The 18,522-nt window shown below is 40.4% G+C and overlaps 1 protein-coding gene across 3 annotated transcripts; it reads right to left on the reverse strand.

Annotated features, from left to right (window-relative positions):
* Positions 1–34: 34 nt before the first annotated feature.
* lcorl (ligand dependent nuclear receptor corepressor-like) lies at positions 35–18,227 on the reverse strand. Of its 3 annotated transcripts, XM_044027633.1 has the most exons (8): positions 18,083–18,227; positions 16,203–16,268; positions 14,778–14,866; positions 14,543–14,669; positions 12,192–12,416; positions 11,980–12,058; positions 1,369–6,596; positions 35–1,263 (listed from the first exon to the last, which is right to left on the reverse strand). In XM_044027633.1, exons 1-8 carry the CDS (start codon positions 18,174–18,176, stop codon positions 1,256–1,258), a joined length of 5,916 nt encoding a protein of 1,971 aa, XP_043883568.1. In that variant the 5' UTR covers positions 18,177–18,227; the 3' UTR covers positions 35–1,255. The 3 variants fall into 3 exon arrangements, with proteins under 3 accessions (XP_043883568.1, XP_043883567.1, XP_043883569.1); XM_044027632.1 differs by having other exon boundaries at positions 35–6,596; XM_044027634.1 differs by lacking the exons at positions 35–1,263; positions 1,369–6,596 and adding an exon at positions 6,946–11,097.
* Between the last annotated feature and the right edge of the window lie 295 nt (positions 18,228–18,522).

Consider the following 18,522-nt stretch of genomic DNA (forward strand, 5'->3'; position numbering starts at 1 on the left):
ATATTGTGTTTAGCAGGAGAAAAAAAAAGGGGCATGACGAGTGAAGTAACATCCCAGGCCATCGGTATGTGTTTACATCCATTCATCTGTCAGCAATAAAAATAATTACTACATACTGATAAATCATCTGGGTTTGTATTGCACCAAATAAATTCTCTTGTTTTTACAGTAGGGGTTTGGTTGTGGGACGTGGGATGTGCAAAAATATGGGTAAGGTGTCCATGTAGTGGGATTAATAATCTCAGATGGAATAGTGCAAGAAGATCTGACACAATCACAAAGACATTCTCCTGCTGTTGTGAACGGGGGATGGCGTCCCGTTGCGTTGGTGACACAAGAACAGGATGCTTATGTCGGACCCCAAATCTCTGGACATTACCCAGATTCCATTGTGTGAAAACGTGTACATAATCACAGATAAATTAAAACGAGTCCGATCCCACAGACCAAATATTAATCTGAACCTACTTTCTACAACTGCATTGTGACACTTTCTTCATTACTTAACAAGCTGTATCATTAGTGGGTGTGGATTGTTGTGGCTCGTTGTGACAGACTATACAGTAATTTAGAATATCTACGTTAAGTGCTAATGTGGTTTTGTGCTGATTTTTGAAAATATTCTTTTCTAGATACTTCAGGTGATTTTAGTGCAGTCCAAGCCAATTACTTCAACAGGATTTTATGTTTAGGGTTTATACATATTGGAACTGGGTAAAAAAAAAAAAATCCTTCATTCAAAGCATGTTTTTAAACTACTGATGTGCCAAACTACAGCAGTGAGTGTGGCAAACAAGGAAGATAATCTAATCAACAGTTTTTCAAACCTAAAATATGGAACAAATTATTAAATTAGAGACTTGTAACAGTGCCAACTAAGGATAGCTATAAATAAAAGCTGGAATATTTAACAGTTGTACAGCAACAATTATTTAAAATGTTCTACTAGTTCCATATTAATATCTTTTTTTGGGAAGTGGTGGGCTTAATAATGGGGCATGAGGGGGTTGATCTAAAAATGTTCAGAAGGACAAAGCGAAGTTGACAATAAGAAAAACAAATTCTGTACACAAATATCCATGGATAAAAATAGTGCAACATCAAGCTTTTGTTAAGTTAGACTGCTACATAATTGCTGAGTGTAAGACTGAACCATAGTGGGATGGTCAGTCCATGTGGTCAGCTCAACGTCAAAAGGCACCACGTTAAACCACAGTCCTTTTCCCAGGAAGGAGGAGGAGGCCTCATGCTTCACTTAGTTTTCTGTTGGAAAAGAAACAGAAGCACAAGTTGACTGTGATGATTTGAGGAGGCTTTATAAATGTAGATGCCTTCAGTGATATTCAATAGAAGAAGCAAGGTAGTTACCAAACACAAAGTCGCACCATCTCGGCCCGGTTAGACCCCTCATTCGCGATTGTCTCAACATTTTCGCTGGTGGTGGCTGTGGTGATTCAGTAGACAAAACTCCTGGACTTTTGTATTTGCATTTCCGCCTCCTTGCCGGCATCCTACCTTGCTCCTGGACTGATTTAGGTGCATTAGTGGCCAGGTCTCTGGAGGCTTTCCTCCTATTAATGCTTACTCTTTTTGTGTTCACAGCTTTAACAACTCCTACCAACTCTCTCTCCCTCGCTGCAAATACATATGCAGAGGGTGACCCATCATCCAGTGTCACAGTACAGGAGTCCCACTCTTCCTCAGTGGATTCGTTGTCTGGAGAGTTGATCTTCCTCAGAAACACTCGACATTCCTTAATTGTCTCAGGACTCCAGGCTTTTGAGCTGAGGTTCTGCTCTTTGGGTACATCCACTGGCTCCCGAGTTTGGTCAACAGAACTTTTGTCAGATCTGCTCTCCAAACAATCAGACTGGTCTTTTGCTAATCTGCGGAACCCCTCGTGTTTTTGTTGTTCATTTGAAGAATTTGTGACTTTCAAGTTTTTCTTATTCTGCTGTCTCATTCGCCACCTCTCCCTTTCTTTCCGGGTTAAGAACCTTTTCTTTGCCCTAAATACAGTGGCCTGGTACTTTCTAAAAGCAAGGCTTTGCTGCCATTGGACTCCTTGTTTGCACTTGTCTGATGCAAATCTGGGAAGAAACAGCTGCCGCCTAATACTACGTGTTTGCAGAGGTGCCTCATTCTTCTTCCTCATGCGTCTTTGAGCCAGTTGATGTTGCAAAGGACTTTTTGGCACAGTTTTGGCAAACTTCTTGATGTGTTTGCGGAGTCGTTCTGCTTGAGGGCTATAGCAAACATTTTTGTTATGGGTAGAACGAGGAAAGTGCCTAGGTTCATTATTCCGTGAGCTTGCCTTTTTGACAATAGCCAGGGACTGTGTCTCTGTGGTCTGCATGAACCAGGAGCAGAGCTGCTGCATGCTGCAAGACCTTGGTTTGTTAGGAGAACAATCAAACAGCGTTCGAACAGCTGAAGGACGTTTTGACTTTGTGGTAAATGAATTGCTGTCTTTGATGTCTAGTTTAGAATAAAGGGGAATTTCTTTTTCTTCGTTCCCCACACCGTCTGAGATCCAGGTGTCGGAGATGAATCGTATTCTCCTGGAAAGCTCATGGTTCATTGTCTTTTCCTCAGTAGATGATGACCACCATCTTAGTGTCTCTTTTGGAGTGAAGATTGAGTCTACAGATACCTCTGCTACTCTGCTAAGGTTCTGAGAGATGCTCTTCCTCTTGTCTTGTCCAAAGAGCTGTTTCTTACCTCCCGATGTTTCAACACTGCGCTGCTGCTCCTCCTTCCTTTTTTCGTTGCTGGCCTTGTTAAGCAGAAGTTGTTTAGAGCGCCGGAGCAGAGCATTACTGTGGCTGTATGACCTAGAGGTAGAGGTGGCAACCGCATGCAGAAAGTGGATCGAGGGCTTTCTCACTCTCAATGAGTGACGCACTGGTACAGACTGATTTGGCAGTTTGTCCTTGATCTCATTCTTTGATTCTGTCCCTTTCTCTGTTTGACAGCTTCGGTTTGTTGACTGATAACTGATTGTCCTGGATTCTTTGGCAGATTTAAATTCTGTCAGAAATAATTTCTTATGAATTTGTGTTTTAGGAGACTGCCTGGTGTCCCTCTTTATCTGAATCTTGCGTTGTCGAGGTGATACTGTGGTTACTGTAACTGAGATTCCAGAGATTTTGACTTTTGCAGGTCTACCTGGTTTCCTTGAGGGCACAGCATCATCCTGCTTCTGACATTTAATGTTACTGCTAGATAGAGGGGACTCTTTCACAGGGATGAGAAACTTCATATCCTTTGACGGTTCTGTTGAGGTGGCTTTGATTGTACCTGAGCTGGTCCTAGAACTGTTCATTAAAATGCCCAAGTCCCTTTTAAGGCCCACTGCTTGAGAGGCATCATGAAATTCTGTTTGCAGCTGTTCAAAGCCCTCGGACACCATTCGCTTGTTCCTCCTTGAACGGCCATACACAACAGTTATTTTGAGGTTCTTGTTTGCATTCTCCTCAGCATCAGATGGTAAAACTGTCTTTCCACTTGTTGATTTTTCCCCAGTTTCTGAATCTACAGCTTTCTGCTTGCGTGGTCGCCCAATTGGTCTCTTCACTTTTTGCTCTAGCTGTGGTCCCAGCTTTTTTGGCCGGCCTGGACGCCTTTTTGGAGGAGTGGTTTCATGAAAAGATAAGTCACACAGGGATCTCTGGCTCTCAGTGCCAGCTACTCGCTTAGTTGGTGTACTTTCACCCGATCTTCTGGAACCTATTTTAGGTGATGAAGAAGTTGACTTGGGTGAGGAGGCAGACTTGCTTGGTGGAGACACAGATTTGTTTGGTGAAGAAGCTGATTTGGGTGTTGAGGGGGCAGACTTGCGTGGTGAAGACACAGACTTGCTTAGTAGAGAAGCTGATTTGGTTGTTGAGGGGGTAGATTTTGCTGGTGAAGAAGCCGACTTGGTTGGTGAGCAAGCAGATTTTACAGGTGAGGTAGCAGACTTTAGTGGTGAAGAAGTTGATTTTACTTTTGAAGTTGGGGACTCAGTACTCTGGCTTGTTTGTTTCTCAGGCGTACCTGACCATGAAGACTCTTCATATGGATCAAAGGCTTCTTCTGCCTGTGGATTTGAACCAGAGCTTGCCGATTTGAGACTGTATCTGACCTCTCCCTTATCCTTTACTGCTGATACAAACATGAGCTTAATCGGACTGGTGTATTGGACTTGGGAGTAGTTAGGAGGTTTTTCAACACAGGGAACCGACACAATAACATCTTTTCCACTGGATGAGTTTTTGGGCATCCTTGAAGCTGTCATTGAGACCTTAAGTCTTGGTTGTGATCGTAGGATTCGTAAAGTGTTGACAGCTAAGTCATTACCCTCTGTTCCAGTATCTAAGCTGTGTTTAATAGGACTCTTGTCTTTGGCAGTAATGGTTCTTAATTCTATGTGAGATGGTCCATATTGTTCTCTCTCCGTGGACTCTAATGCAAGCTTCCCGATTTGCTCAGGTGAGGACAGCGGAGGGTCATTTCCTGTTTCAAGCTGAGTGTCTTTAGCATCTGGATCTTTGGGTGAATCATCCAAAGTGCTAGATGTCAAAACATCGTCCTTTTGCGTTCCCTGGTTAAAGATGCTTTCAGAGAAACATGCAGCAAAGAACATCTTCCTGGGCTCTGTGACAAAAGAGGAGAACCGCTGTGGAGGGACTATGCTTCTCCTTGACCTTCTGACCTCCTTGGAATGATTTGATTTCTGCCTCTCTCTAACAGGAATATGGCAATTTTTATCTAGTCTATTTTTACTGTCAGGGTTTTGACCTGATGGGGATTCTTCATGGTCCTCTTCACCCCCAGCACTGTTAACCTCTCCATGTTCTTTACAAGGCCCGACACACTGTTTTACTGAGGTTGTGGTCACTGTCATTATCCGTGGTAGTGTTTGTGTGCCATGACCCTTGGAGAGTTCTTTGCCATATGTTTGCAGTTCAGTTGTGGGTGTCTGAGTGTTGAAGAGAATATCTTTTTCTTCACACGACAATTCCCTTTCATTTTCCTCTGCTTTAAGGATCAGAATGTCTTCTGTTACTACAACAGTTTCAATCTCATCTTTGACTTCTGCAGAGAACATGCCCAGTGATATATCCTCAACCTTATGATTCGCTAAATGTTTGAGTTCTATTTCTCTTTGAGACTTCCCTTTAACTAGGCTAGAGTCTGATGACGTGTATGTTGTAGTTACAGTAACCTTTCCGTCATTTAATTTTGCCTTCTTTGCTGGTGGAGCCTTTTTTCTATTGCAGGACTGATAAAGCATGGCCAACTCCCGTTTACTCTGTAAAGAATGTCTTCTGGTTGCAGAGTCATCAGCAGGTGTTGCTATAGCTGCAAGGACTTCCTGGCGACGGCGGGAGCGGGTGTTGGGTGATTTGGGCTTTTCACTATCATGGCGATTGAACAGCTCACTTAGATTGTAGTCACTGCCATTGCCTTTGTGAAGCACTTTGGTGATTATTTCAGTGAGATGGGCATCAGCAGGAAACTGCAAGTCCTGGCTGGTAGAAGGAGACTGCAGCTTCTCCTTTTCAGAGGCATTAAAGTCTGTAGAAACAGCAGTTGGGTCTTTCTCTAGAGGTTTGATTGTCTCTAGTTTCTCACTGAAGCGATTCACAACGTCCTGCAGCAAAATCCCATTTGGGCTCTGCTCAGTATGACTACGTCTTAGAGTACTGCACTGTAGCACCTCTTTTTTCTGTTGGCTTACATTTACAATATTATTTTTAACAGATGTGTCAGTTTCTTGGTCTTGCCTATGTTGAAGGAGTGCGGGTGGCTTTTCATCAGTTTTCTTACTGATGTCTGAGGGGATAGGAGAAAGTGGAGGAGGGGAGGGGCTGTGCTCTCTTTTCAGGACAGGAGGATCCCCGTCAACTATCCCTCTTTCTATTGTGCTCCTGTCCTGCAACGGACAGGCATGGTTCGAATAACAGGGACAAGAGTGGGGGGTGTGTGGGTTACAGCAGATCGATGAGGAAGGGCATGAACTAGAGGAGGGAGTGCACAGTGAAGGGGATTTGGATAATGTAGGAGCGGATGTAAATGAACACATAATGTTGTTAATGGGACCTACAGCCAGGCTTTGGCAGGAAAGGCAGTGCAGCCTCTTGGGGCACAAAACAGTGTAGGTTTCCATCCTGCATCTGTGCACACAGCAGTAGTTTGAACCCAGAGAACCATCATTTTTACAGTCATTTAAAGGGTAAAGATGGATGCTACAATTGGACTTTGAGTCTCCAGAATGGAACATTGTGTTGCCATGACCTTGATCATCGCAATCCATTAAAGGGTAGTATAGGCTGCTGTTATTGGCTTTACGTTCACTACATGTGAGTGCATGAGGGATACCTTTATCCGGTGGGTTTACACCACATTGACAGCAGTAAGATTCAGCTTGACCTGCAGGTCGACGATTAAGCAAAGACAGCAAATTTTCCTGTTGTGCCTGCTTCAACATCTGGTAGAGTAAGGAACGGTGTGCAGGGCAAAGTGCCCGGACAACAGCATCCAACGCTGATATCTGACGACACTTATTCCCTTGCAGTCCCCGGTCTCCTTTAAATGATGGTAGCAAGGAGCTAGAGGCAAAAATGTAGAAATGAGAGTTAGTTTTTTTCCACATAATAACCACTGTCATATGACAAACAAATACTAACAGAGAACTAACCAAATCTAATCATGTTTTAAACAACAATAGAATAAAAACTTATTTTTATTATTCATTTATACAATAGCCTGGTCCATGCATTACTACAATAATAAAACATACAGTCTTCATTGTATGTATCACCTCATTGCCTACATGTAGCTATTCTCTGGCCAAAATGGCCATCAAATTGTAAAGGCAAGGTTGAAAGAACTGTCCTAGAAGTATCATGACCTGTAAACCCCTGAAACAAACCATTACATGAAAAAAGAAAAGAAATGAACTGATTACAGAACTGTTTTATTGACGAGTTGCTGAAGGCAAATAATAACATTCTGCTAAAAGCAGAAGAATGATTGTAGAAACGCTCAAAACAAAAATGTGTTCAACAGCACTTTCACTTACTGAAGGCTCAAAAACAATTACATCAGAGTCCTGCAAGTGTTACATTTTTGTAGTAAAAGTCTTAACCTGAATTATATTGATGGTATTTCTAGCTTTCAGAGTACTGTATGTACTTTACATAGACCATGTCAGGTCAGACACAGTAAAAGAGAGTTACATTCTGTAGTGTAATTGTTGAGATTGTTATGAAAACAATACTGATTTTAAAATCACATTAAATAATTATTTACATAAGCATCAAACAACAGCAATACCCAAAGGTTGTCATTTTAGGACAAAACAAGTAATATAAGCTAACGTTTAAAAGTGTTCATGCAGTTAGCAATACACATGTCACATTGCATCAAAGTGCCTCATTACAAATCAAGAACTACAACAATCAAACTAGTAAAATCACAGTTCTGAATCACAATCAATAAATAAGCAATAAATGCAGCACCAACACAAAACAGTTTACAGTAAAATGCTTCTTATAAATCATAGTGCAACAATTGATTGATGCATAAATAACAGATTTATGTTGTTTGAAAGATGTGCCATCAGCTAAAATGTGTTCCCAGAATATACAACGATTTAACTGGCACAATGAAATTATATTTTTCTATTTCTCCATAAGTGTTTAGGCTTGTTTACAAACAGGCCCTTGGACCTACATGGCAGATAATTCCCAGAGTTAAGACGTCATGCTATATGAGCAAAAACATTCAGGAGCAAAGACATCAGTATTTGTATGTATTAGAAAGGTTAAAGCCACAAAATCTGACCAAAAATGCTTTCAGAAATTAAACTGCATTACAACTAGCCATAACATTACAATAAAATAAATCCACAAATATTACCAAGAAGGATAAATACTTCGCTAAAACATGTCAGATCTTCTGTAAATGCCACACAAAAAAATGTAAAATCATATGTTTAAAATCATTTCATACTTAATTAATGGCTGAATGTACATTTTCTTTGATGTTTACACGTTGGTGGCAATACATTTACACTTGGGTGTTTTTCCTTGAGAGACAAAGAGCTCATAATGCATCCTTAAGATAATGAGACCTCATACTCCAGCATAGTAAAGTATCATAACACAGAGGCTTTGATGTGAAACCTGACACGGAGCTATAGGCAGATTAAGTTCAGAGGTATATGTGGCAATGAGGTTAAAGAGAGAGTGACACACACACACGTGCGCACGCACACACACACACACACACACGTTTGCAGAGCTACTTTTCATAGGACACTGCATTGACTTCCATTACTTTGAACAGGCTAAAAAAAGTGTTATCCCCAACATTAAGCATAACCAATTAACACTAGCCCTAACCTAACCACAATTTATGTCTTAATCCTAACTTTGACCAGTTCCTCAGATATGAGGTTCTGCCTCATTAGGTCCAGGTTTTGGTCTCCACGAGGACTACAGGTTCTGACAACATCATAGGCAAGTGACAGCAAATACAAGTATACACACACAAAAGTTGACTTTGCAGCAAAACAAATTGAAGCAGCTTTGTGAGGATAACCCTGAACTGCTGCTTTGGTAGTAGCACTGTTAATGGATATAGGCTAATCTCAGAAGCCCAATTCAGTAGTCTACACAATCAACTATCATTAAAAACCCCATCCATTCATTAAATATGCATCTTGACACATTACAACACAGGACACCTTGGAGTTGCATCTGCTAAAAAAAAAAAAAGGTCTTCTGTTTGTAGCTACGCTTCTTTGTGCCAGGGAAACGGTCCCATAAAGGTAAGATATAAGTTAAAAGCAGCAGTCATGTATGAGGTTTACAATAACACAGCTCCAGTAGTATAATTAGTTAATATGTGTGATAATAAAAAAATCTTTCATAAACAGAACACATAAACATTAACATAACATACATTTCTCAATCTTATCAGTGCACATAAAATCATGCTTTACGTTTGCATTCCGACTACACTCAACACAATGTTGAGACTAGCTTGCACAAATAGAGAAGAAAACTATGTGGACACTAAAATGGCTATCATATGCTAATCTCTTCAGCAGAAACTCATAGTGAAGATGTAGCTACCACAGCAGTTTAAACTGTACAGTCTCCCTGTTTGTGGGGTTGTCGAACAATAGTAATGAGTTTTAATCTGTTACAATGGCTCTAAGTCACTTGAATTGCCCTGGTACAATACCCAGAGAGAGATAGAAAGCTGCAAATGACAATCAATCATCATCACTCCCATTAACAAGGAGTTTTAGTTAAATCAAACCTGAATAACCTAATAGCCTAACAGCTAGCAAACATGACAGTCACACTTCATTTCCTTCCGCAACTGTGTTTCTCACACTTGATCCTGGGCAACCAACAATCAGTGTCTGATTCTCTCCTTGAAATAAAACCAAATCATATGAAAATGAAATCAAAGTTACTTTAAAGGATAATGGGGATGTTATTACATTCTGTTATTACCAACGGATCTCCTGATAAGACCAAAGTACTCATTATCCTTCTGCATTGGGTGCATCTATAACTTTCATAAATGTGTATGCTCTCAATTAATCAAGCCTCCTTAAAACCATTTAGTATTTAGTCTGACGTAAAACGCATGTAAACATGTTAATCTGACAAAAATCCAACTCACAAACCCAGATAATGTGACAGGGAGTCGAGCTACTACTTGTAGTGAAAACATTTTTGCAGCTTCTGGGAACTAAAGCTTTAATGAGCACCAGTGTGTTGTGTTTTGAAAAAGGCTCCATCTTGCAGCTGCTTTGAGTAAAGCCCAGGACAAGCAAGAGAAATACAGCCAGAATGAGTATGACTATCACATTACAGACACATAGTTAAAAGACCTGAATATTAATATCCGTGTATTTTGTAAAGGCAAGTGTTGTTTTTCAACAGGTGTCTTCAGAAAATGTGTGTCCTGTAAAAGGTGATGAGTTCAAGTGTTGAGGAGTTCTGGAGGCGTTTTGTGGTCTAGAACCTCTTTGTGTCAGCAGCGGAGGAAAAAGTCCCTGAGTTTGTGGAACTGGTCATGGTACCAGAACCAGACGAGCTAGAATTGGATGAACAAAAGTTGGCAGATTTCTTCTTGGGCGGGTTCTTCAGTGTTCCAGTGCGTTCTTTGACTTTATATTCCAGTGTGCTATGGGGCACGCCATAAACCCCCTGGGCCTTGGAAACACTCATGCGACCGCCCATCACCATAGTGATAGCCTCCTCCAACAGTTCATGGTCATACTGACGGTATCTCCCACGTTTCTTTCTTGGCTGCTTGTCTTTGTCCCGACTACCTGTTCCCTCTTCTGAATCATCCAGCGAGGATCCACGTGGTCCCAGGCGATGAGGTGACTGGTTGGCACTGCCTGGACAGCCATGAGCCAAAAAAGGAGGTCTGAGCTTGAAGATAGAGGAAGGTCTAGCAGCAGCTGTCAATGAGCTGGCAGTACCCTCTGTTGCTGAAGTACGTTGATGGACATTTACTGCCACGCTGCAATTCTCAGTTGGGATTGACCTGTTGTGGTTGGACATGGATCGGACCTGAGGAATGCGCAGTGGTGTGGGTGGTTCCAGACTGGGGGTGGGACTTGGTGGGGGCTGGAGAGCATCTCTGAGTTGGGGAAAAGAACGGGGGAAAGGTTTCTGCAGACCACTTGGCTGATAAAAAGTTACAGAGGATGAAGGGAAACTTAAGTCTCCATTTTCCTCCACAGCTCCTCCGATTTCTGCCTGCTCTGCCCATGCCGCCACCTTCTGCAGAACAAGACGGGCTTCACCGCCCAGCATTGATGACATCACATTGTGTGATGTGACATCATCCCTTAAATCTCTGCTTCCTGGTGCAGGTTGGTGCAGCATTCCAAGCCTTCCCTCAGCCCAGCCCTCCAACCCTTGCCTCAAGGTGTGAAGAGGTATTCCATATAGCAATGATGCTCGGTGCTCCTTCAGCCTCCCTGAACGTATATCTTTTAAGGCCTTGGACAGCAAACCCTCGGACAGCTCCCAGCTCCTCTCAATGTACTCCTCCTTCTGCCTGCGCTGCCTCCTAGGGATAGGAGGACCAAACAGCAGGGTCAGGATGGAGGTGATGGAGGGGGGTTTGTTTTGGCATAGGGGACAAAGGGGGGTGCAGAGCGAGGGGTCCACTCCTTTATGCCTTGTGTTGGTAACATCACTGCGACTGTTAAGTTTCATGTCTGTCTGTTTCTGTGCCCTCACACACACTGCTGCTGCTGCTGTGTGTCTCTCATGCACACACATTCTTTGTGTGTGGCAAAGCCTCTTCACGTCCAGGTGGGACAGACTGTGAATGGCTGGCGTTACTTAGATGCTCACATACAACGACAGTTGTTTTGTGATATCCCTCTGTGAGAATCCTACACGCTTGAAGGTTGAATAATCAAACTCATCATAAATGGATCAGTAAAACGGAAGTAAAATCGTTGTGAGATACTGCAATGTTCACCTCACCATACAATCCTGAACTGTTGGCAAATGGTATAATACGCTGCCATAACTGTGACGTTACCGCTCAAGAGATAAAAGAGTCAACCCCATAGATCCAAAACACCAAAAACAGCTAACTTCATCATGACTAACAATGAACTGACCCGCAGCACTGTCATACAAAGATATATACACATGATTTAGTATTAGATGTTGACTTAAATAAACACCACACTGATGCGGATAATAAATCCTGACCATATTATACACCTAATGGGGATTTCCTCACATGCTAAGGGGCATGTGGGTTTGAACAAAAAAGGCAGTGGTTATGTTAATTTATAAATGTATTCATGAAGAACCCCCTTATGTAGTCTAGTATCTAGTTATGATGGAGGGTTCTATTCTGCATTTTATCACAAGTCCCAATATCACTAAATTTTATGAACACAAACAATTTAAGAAACAACAAATCTCTTACCCAAAGGTTTTGTTATTAGATGATGATGATGAAGTTGCTGAGCTGGCAGAGTTCCTGTTTGAGAGGTCGAGCACGCCATCTGTTACAGGAGGAAATGTGTTGAACACTTGAGGAAATGAATCACAATGCAGTGGGACCTTCAGGGCATGTAAATGTTAAAGTCTTAAAACTTTTATTGGTTCTGATCACAGTGTGTTTAATGCTTTCCCTACCTAGTTCATGTTCACTCTCTCTCTCCTCTTGAGTTCGGCTCACTGTGAGGTCCAGAGGGGCATCTGACGTTTCTGACAAAGGTGAGGGTGTCCTTGTTCTGACACCATTTGTACTGGTGTGTTGTAGACACTTGGATGCATAATCCATGGCAAACTGATGTATCATCTTCTTCATCAGCTCCTGAGCAACCAGAGGGATGGTGGACTCGCAGCCCAGGGGAGCATCTAACAAAGAAGGCACAGATGCAGAGAGTAATTCAAGAGAGAGAGAGAAATGAGCTTCTAACAAAAAAGGTGTGATTTCTGCTGTTTGGTAAGCTAAAAGAAACTTTGTTGTATTCTGTCATGTCTACATTAAGGCTGAGCAACAGACCCAAAATTCATATCCCAATATAATTAGGCTGAATGGTAGTTAATTGTTATTTTGGTCTTAAATGTTTCAACTTCAAATTATAGTGAAATACCGCAAACACTGGAACAAAATAGAAAATGTAACAGATTTTCCTGTATCGTGTTTACACATACAGCTATGTATATAACAAAAATATAAACTAAACAGAAAAACAGGCCTCTCCTGTCTGTGAAGATACAGCGTCACAATATATATCAAAATGTACTTTACTCATATTCTTAACAGCTATCTGCAACTTAAATGTGACTACAATTCTAGCTTTAGTTTCATGATATTATAGATATTCATTTATACTGCTCCATATGAGTCTACAAGGGCTGCTTGCACCAATCCCAGATGGACAGATCACCTGTCCATCACAGGTCAAACACACAGAGATGAACCACTCATTCTCACATTCACACCTATGGTCAAGTTACATTGTCCAGTTAACCTCAGCATGTATTTTGGACTGTGGGAGACAACCAGAGAACTGGGAGAAAATCTCAATTTAATATTATTTGTTACAATGAAAGTACAGCTAGTTGAAATTATGTTGACAAGTGCAACACACAAAGAAGACAATAACTTCCGGTTCACACAAATCGGACAAATTAAATATCAAAATCAAAATCTTTCCATAGTCGTTATTTAATTTCCTATTTTTGACCCGTTATTTGTTTTTTGGTATCAGATTCATAAACAAATAAGGAAATAACAAACTGTTTTTTCATTTTTCAATTTTGGAATCTCAATTGAATATGTCTTGGTTTGTGGACAAAACAAGACATTTGAAAACATCACCATTTCAAGGTTGGATGAACACCGATCAACTTTTTTTTAGGTTTTTTATTTTATGGACCAAACGATTAATCGATTAATCAGGAAAATAATTGACAGAATAATTGATTATTAAAATAATCGTTAGTTGCAGCTCTAACTTGATATACTACTTTATAGTATATAGTTTTTTGTATTTATAGTTTTTTGCTATAGACGACCACTCTGTTCATTCAACCTATACATTTCATGTAGAGTAAAACAACAGGTCAAATCAACCGAGTTAAACATTTATGAGAAATGAGTGTTTATTTCAATGACATCACATGCTAAAATTCAGTCAAAAGGCAAAGGTGGCATGAAATTTAACAGGCAGCGCACTGTTTATGCAGAGCAGAGAAGAGGTGCTGCCGGATTATCAGTATCCTCAATTTTGTTTGGAAGTATATTGTATATATGTAGCTCGACTCCCTATATAAATAATATCTACTGTATTTCCCAAATACAAACAAAGAGCAAAATGTTAGGTCTCCAGTAATGGTGTGCTTGGCAAACAGCCCCGAAAATAGACTGTAAATAATAATGCTGAATGAAATCCTTGTCCCTGTGGTGTGATGTACATTTCTACTGCTATAATTTTTTATAAATGAAACAATGTAATCATGCCATTTTAACAGTTGCTCTGATTCAATCATATCTCTTTATGTACTGTTGCCCTTTTGTCAGTCATTGTGGGTGTATGTGTGTAATGAACGACAGACAGTGAGGTCTGGGTTAACAAAAAAAACAACACAAATTACACTCAGTATCGTCCACTTAATTCAAGTAGCAGCTCAAAGAAAGAGTAATATATCATATATCCTTAGCGAATAACAATTAATTCTATGCTTTGCGAGGAAATTGCCTTCAGATACATTAACAAAAGCCATACAGCTGTTGCCAAGTGATTTTGTGAAGCCCCATCATTTTGATGGAACCACATCAAAGCAGTTGGGTGACTCTCTAGACAAGCAAATCAAGCAGACCAGGCTGGTTTCTCAAATATTGATTTTGAATATTCTTAATGTAACTTCAAATGCTAACAGGATTGAGCAATTCTAAACCTATACAAGGAGTTTTAACGTGTCACCAGTTGGCATGACAGTGCAATGCTTCTCAGACAGAAGGAAACCAGACTCACCTTTCTTGTTAAACACAGCTTGAAGAAACCTGTGAGCTGACTGGCTGCTCTCAGAGATACTTGGAGCCTGACAGGGAGAGTAATCAGAGGGGGAGGAGAGAGGCGACGTGGCTGCGGGTACTTGATCCTTCAGGGAAAAAACAAATTAAGTTATTTTATTGTTTACCATAATAGCATATTTTATATAAACCAATAGGATTATCACAAATTTCTGGGTTATCTTAACAATTCTTACACTGAGTTGGTCCAGCGGAAGGTTGCAGAATGAACACTGAGAGCAGCTTGACTCTGGGGACCAATCCTCCACTTCTTCGGGTTCACAGTCTAAAAGACACAATAGAAAAAAACAAGGATTAATTGGGGTAAGTCAAGGATAAAACCACCTGCTACTATGATTACAAGTGTCTAGTGATCCAGTTTTTTTTATACTGCTCAAAATCTAATGTCAACATGTAAAATATGACATGCAGGAGCAAATATCCGCACAAGTCACTCAACTACCTTGTCTGTTCTCTGGATGATGTCCAAGTGAGCTCATTGTGAGACAGCAGCAGAGGAAACTCTGGATAATCTAGTGTGTAAATGGGAAAGTGTCTGCCTCCTGCATGCTCAAGTCAGATACTGCTTCACCTGCTGTTAATCTGGAGTTCAAGTCTGAAGATGACTACTGACAACAGCTTATAGCATAGCCATTATAACCCTGTTTCATGAATTTGCTGTACACATTAAAGTAGTTTACACTTAAGTGCAAAGCTCTTAATAATGTCTTGGCTCATAAACGGTAAAGACAATCAAAGACTAAGATGGTTAGGTTCTTGTACTTGTACTTGTAATATACAATGTAATATACTCCCATCACAATGATGTTACAAACTCGCTGTCAAAACAATTTTATTTACAGCATTCACCATTAGCTGATTTACATTTACAACCACACATGGGACACTATTTCTGATATTATTTAAAATAGACTAGATTCAGGGTCAAACAGATAAATGCACACCATGTCTGCCAGTTTCTTTTTATTACAGATTATCCGATTATGTTCTCCAGAAGGCACCAGAGGCATGTACTAATATGATCACACAAATTTGTAATGAACCAGTGCACTAGGAGGAATTATTATGAGGAATTAGCACTATCTTCTACCGAGGCAACATCAGTCAACTGCAGTTTTGTTATCTCTAAAACACAACTAAGCTCTTAATAACACAGTATTGCTGACGCATAACCAGCCATTTCAAAATTATTAACTTTTGTAGCAAATATCCTGTTTCCATACAGAAACAAACAAACAGGCCCAAACATGACTCATGTAAAATGCTGCTGTTTATTTTAAATTTTTCATTAAAAAAGTCACTTTCTTCTTCTATGTTACAGTAAGTCCACACAGCTCACATGATTACTGCAGTGTGGCAGTAGTGACTTAATAGCAGGGAGAATTCACACCTAATAGTCTGTTGCGCAGTTCTGCACCTGATGGAATTTTGCAATATGGTTACATTTTTCAGCTGGTTCAATTCAGAGTCACAAATGCAAATCTCAATCACTACAAATTGTAAAAAAAAAAAAGTCATGTTCTCAGCAATACTAAAAGCATTTGTATGTATCCATATTTACAGAGAAATTAAGACTTTAATGTACACACAGACACACCCACCATCAAATACATTGAGGTCCCTCAGCAGCATTGGGCCATAGATGCCTTCTAGGATGCTTTCAAACCCTGAAAAACAAAACAAAATGTCAATCCCTTTGTATTGAAATGCTTGACATTTGGGTACAGTATGTTCTATCCGTTTCACATTTGAGCCAAATAAGAAACCTCTGTGACAAAACACTGTGCAGTGTATCACTCTGGAGTAAAAACAAAAGGGAATGGGAAGCAAACAACCCCACTAGGGGTTACAAGGGCGAGGTAATTTATAGATGTTAAATACATGCGACTCAGCATTTAATATATTTCTGTGAGGAAAAACAGTATTGGGTGACATCCAAAGAACTACTATATGATAAACTAATCACTTTAAGTTTTGACAGAGTTAAGATAGCAGCACACATCATGGACTGTCCTGTATATAAAAAAAAATGTATGTAATCTTCATGCCATTATGAAACCATCAAGTTTAACAATTTGACCAATGCTATAGCAGTTTTCACAGCAAGAAATTCACAGATGTCACTTCCAACCACAGGTGCCAGATTGAAGGATGATGTCAATCACACTGGTGCTGTCTAATATGCACTGTGCTTTAGCATCCATTTTCCTCTAAATGGTAGCATAAATAATACAATTGAAATAATGTGCTACTGAAGACCTGAAACTATACATGATTAATGGGATAATTTTCCCATGGACATCTAGTCAAGTTGCCCCCTAGTGGCTTTTCAATAAACTGTTACTTTCAGGTTGGCCTCATCTAGCAATTTGCCTGGTCTATGGATAATAACCCATTGAAGTCAGTCACAGAGGTACACAGAAAAAAAGCCAATGGTGAAGAGTCACAGAGAGGTAATATATACATATATATACTTTTAGATATGGTTGTGTAAATAATATCAGGGCTCTGGTTTAGATATGTATGACAGTGAAACAAGTAGCTAAACAATTTACAAAGAAAACGTGTTCCTAAAATGTACCATCAAGCCCTTTCCATACTTTGCAGTCTTCACAGAAAATATGTATTTCTGAATAAAATTCAAAATTGTGTATACAACACGGAGGTCCAGAACATGTCAAGAGATTAAGATCGATAAGGCTCAGATAAGATAATTGTTTCGTGCTGCTATGTTAGTGTTTTATTTTTCCATTGTTTGGGATGAATATAATCCCATGTATTTTAAATGTAACGGTTTATTTCCTCGTTTCTATAGGTATACATCGGTAACTTGTGGATTACAAATATGAAAAAAAAATCGGAACCCATTGTATTATAGTAATATGTGTTTTGAACAACACAAACTGGAGTCAGGGAGAGACGGACTATGACTACCGCGGCATAAATCAGTGTTCAAAATAGCCCACAGTACGTGGACAACCGTTACTACTGGGTGTTGAAATAAGTGCGTTTCTCGTGTTGCACTGACATTAGCTTCTCTAAAGTGGAAACAATCCCTTCTCCTAGCTATCAACAGTGATTACGTTAGCATGATATTAGCATAGCCAGTATAGATTGTATTTCAATAAACAAATATAGCAAACGACATTGACACCACTTCACAAAAATGACACAACACGACTAAATGCTGCAAGTGTCCGGTCATTCATTAACCACAGTCCAGAAGACATAGGGCCGATGAGTTGCTAGCTAGCATAGGGAGACAAAGAAAACTCAAAAAGCTATCCAGCTGGTAAATATTAGCCTGCCAGCTTCACTTCACCGCTCAGGATCAACACCTACGGTGGCAGGCTACGAGCTAGCTATCGGTACCTAGCTAGGTATAGCTATGCTAAGCGATCCCTCCGCTACCGGTCAAACTCCATTTGAACCCTCTCGATTTTAAACAAAAAAATAAAATAAAACTGCAAATTAGTCGTACCAATGCAGTGTATCAATTTATGTCGCCAAGAATCAAGTTCCCGCCGAAACCCTCTCCTTTCTACCGTGCATTTGTGGCACTGCACGGTCGCCATTCTGCGTCCTTCCTCCCCCCTCACTCTCTCCCTCTAACTGAACTGAACCACAGGAAGAAGCTCGGTTACCGCGGCGGAACACCAACTGTCATGACCGCAGCTGGCCGCTAGGGGGACAGCAGGCTCCACCAATAGACTCCACAAAGCCTCATCACGGCGTCGTCCGTTATTAGGTAACTACGCTGCTTCAACAAAAGAAACACATTCAGAGACACAATTGGTTCGACTACTCATTATACAAAACAACAAAAAATGTTAACAACAATGAAATGTTTCAATGTTAATATCAAAATGAAGGTATACCATTGTGTGTGTGTGTCTTTGTGAGGACAAAAAAACCAAACAA

This window comes from Solea senegalensis, linkage group LG6, assembly GCF_019176455.1.
Source record: "Solea senegalensis isolate Sse05_10M linkage group LG6, IFAPA_SoseM_1, whole genome shotgun sequence".
Lineage (NCBI taxonomy): Eukaryota > Metazoa > Chordata > Actinopteri > Pleuronectiformes > Soleidae > Solea > Solea senegalensis.

Coding starts and splice junctions, on each gene's coding strand:
- lcorl (XM_044027632.1), bottom strand. CDS start 18,176: ATGGCGACCGTGCAGTGCCACAAATGCACGGTAGAAAGGAGAGGGTTT. Junction 14,867..16,202: donor GGACCTCAATGTATTTGATG/GTGGGTGTGTCT, acceptor TGTGTCTTTTAG/ACTGTGAACCCGAAGAAGTG. Junction 12,417..14,542: donor AGCTGTGTTTAACAAGAAAG/GTGAGTCTGGTT, acceptor CTTCTTTGTTAG/ATGCTCCCCTGGGCTGCGAG.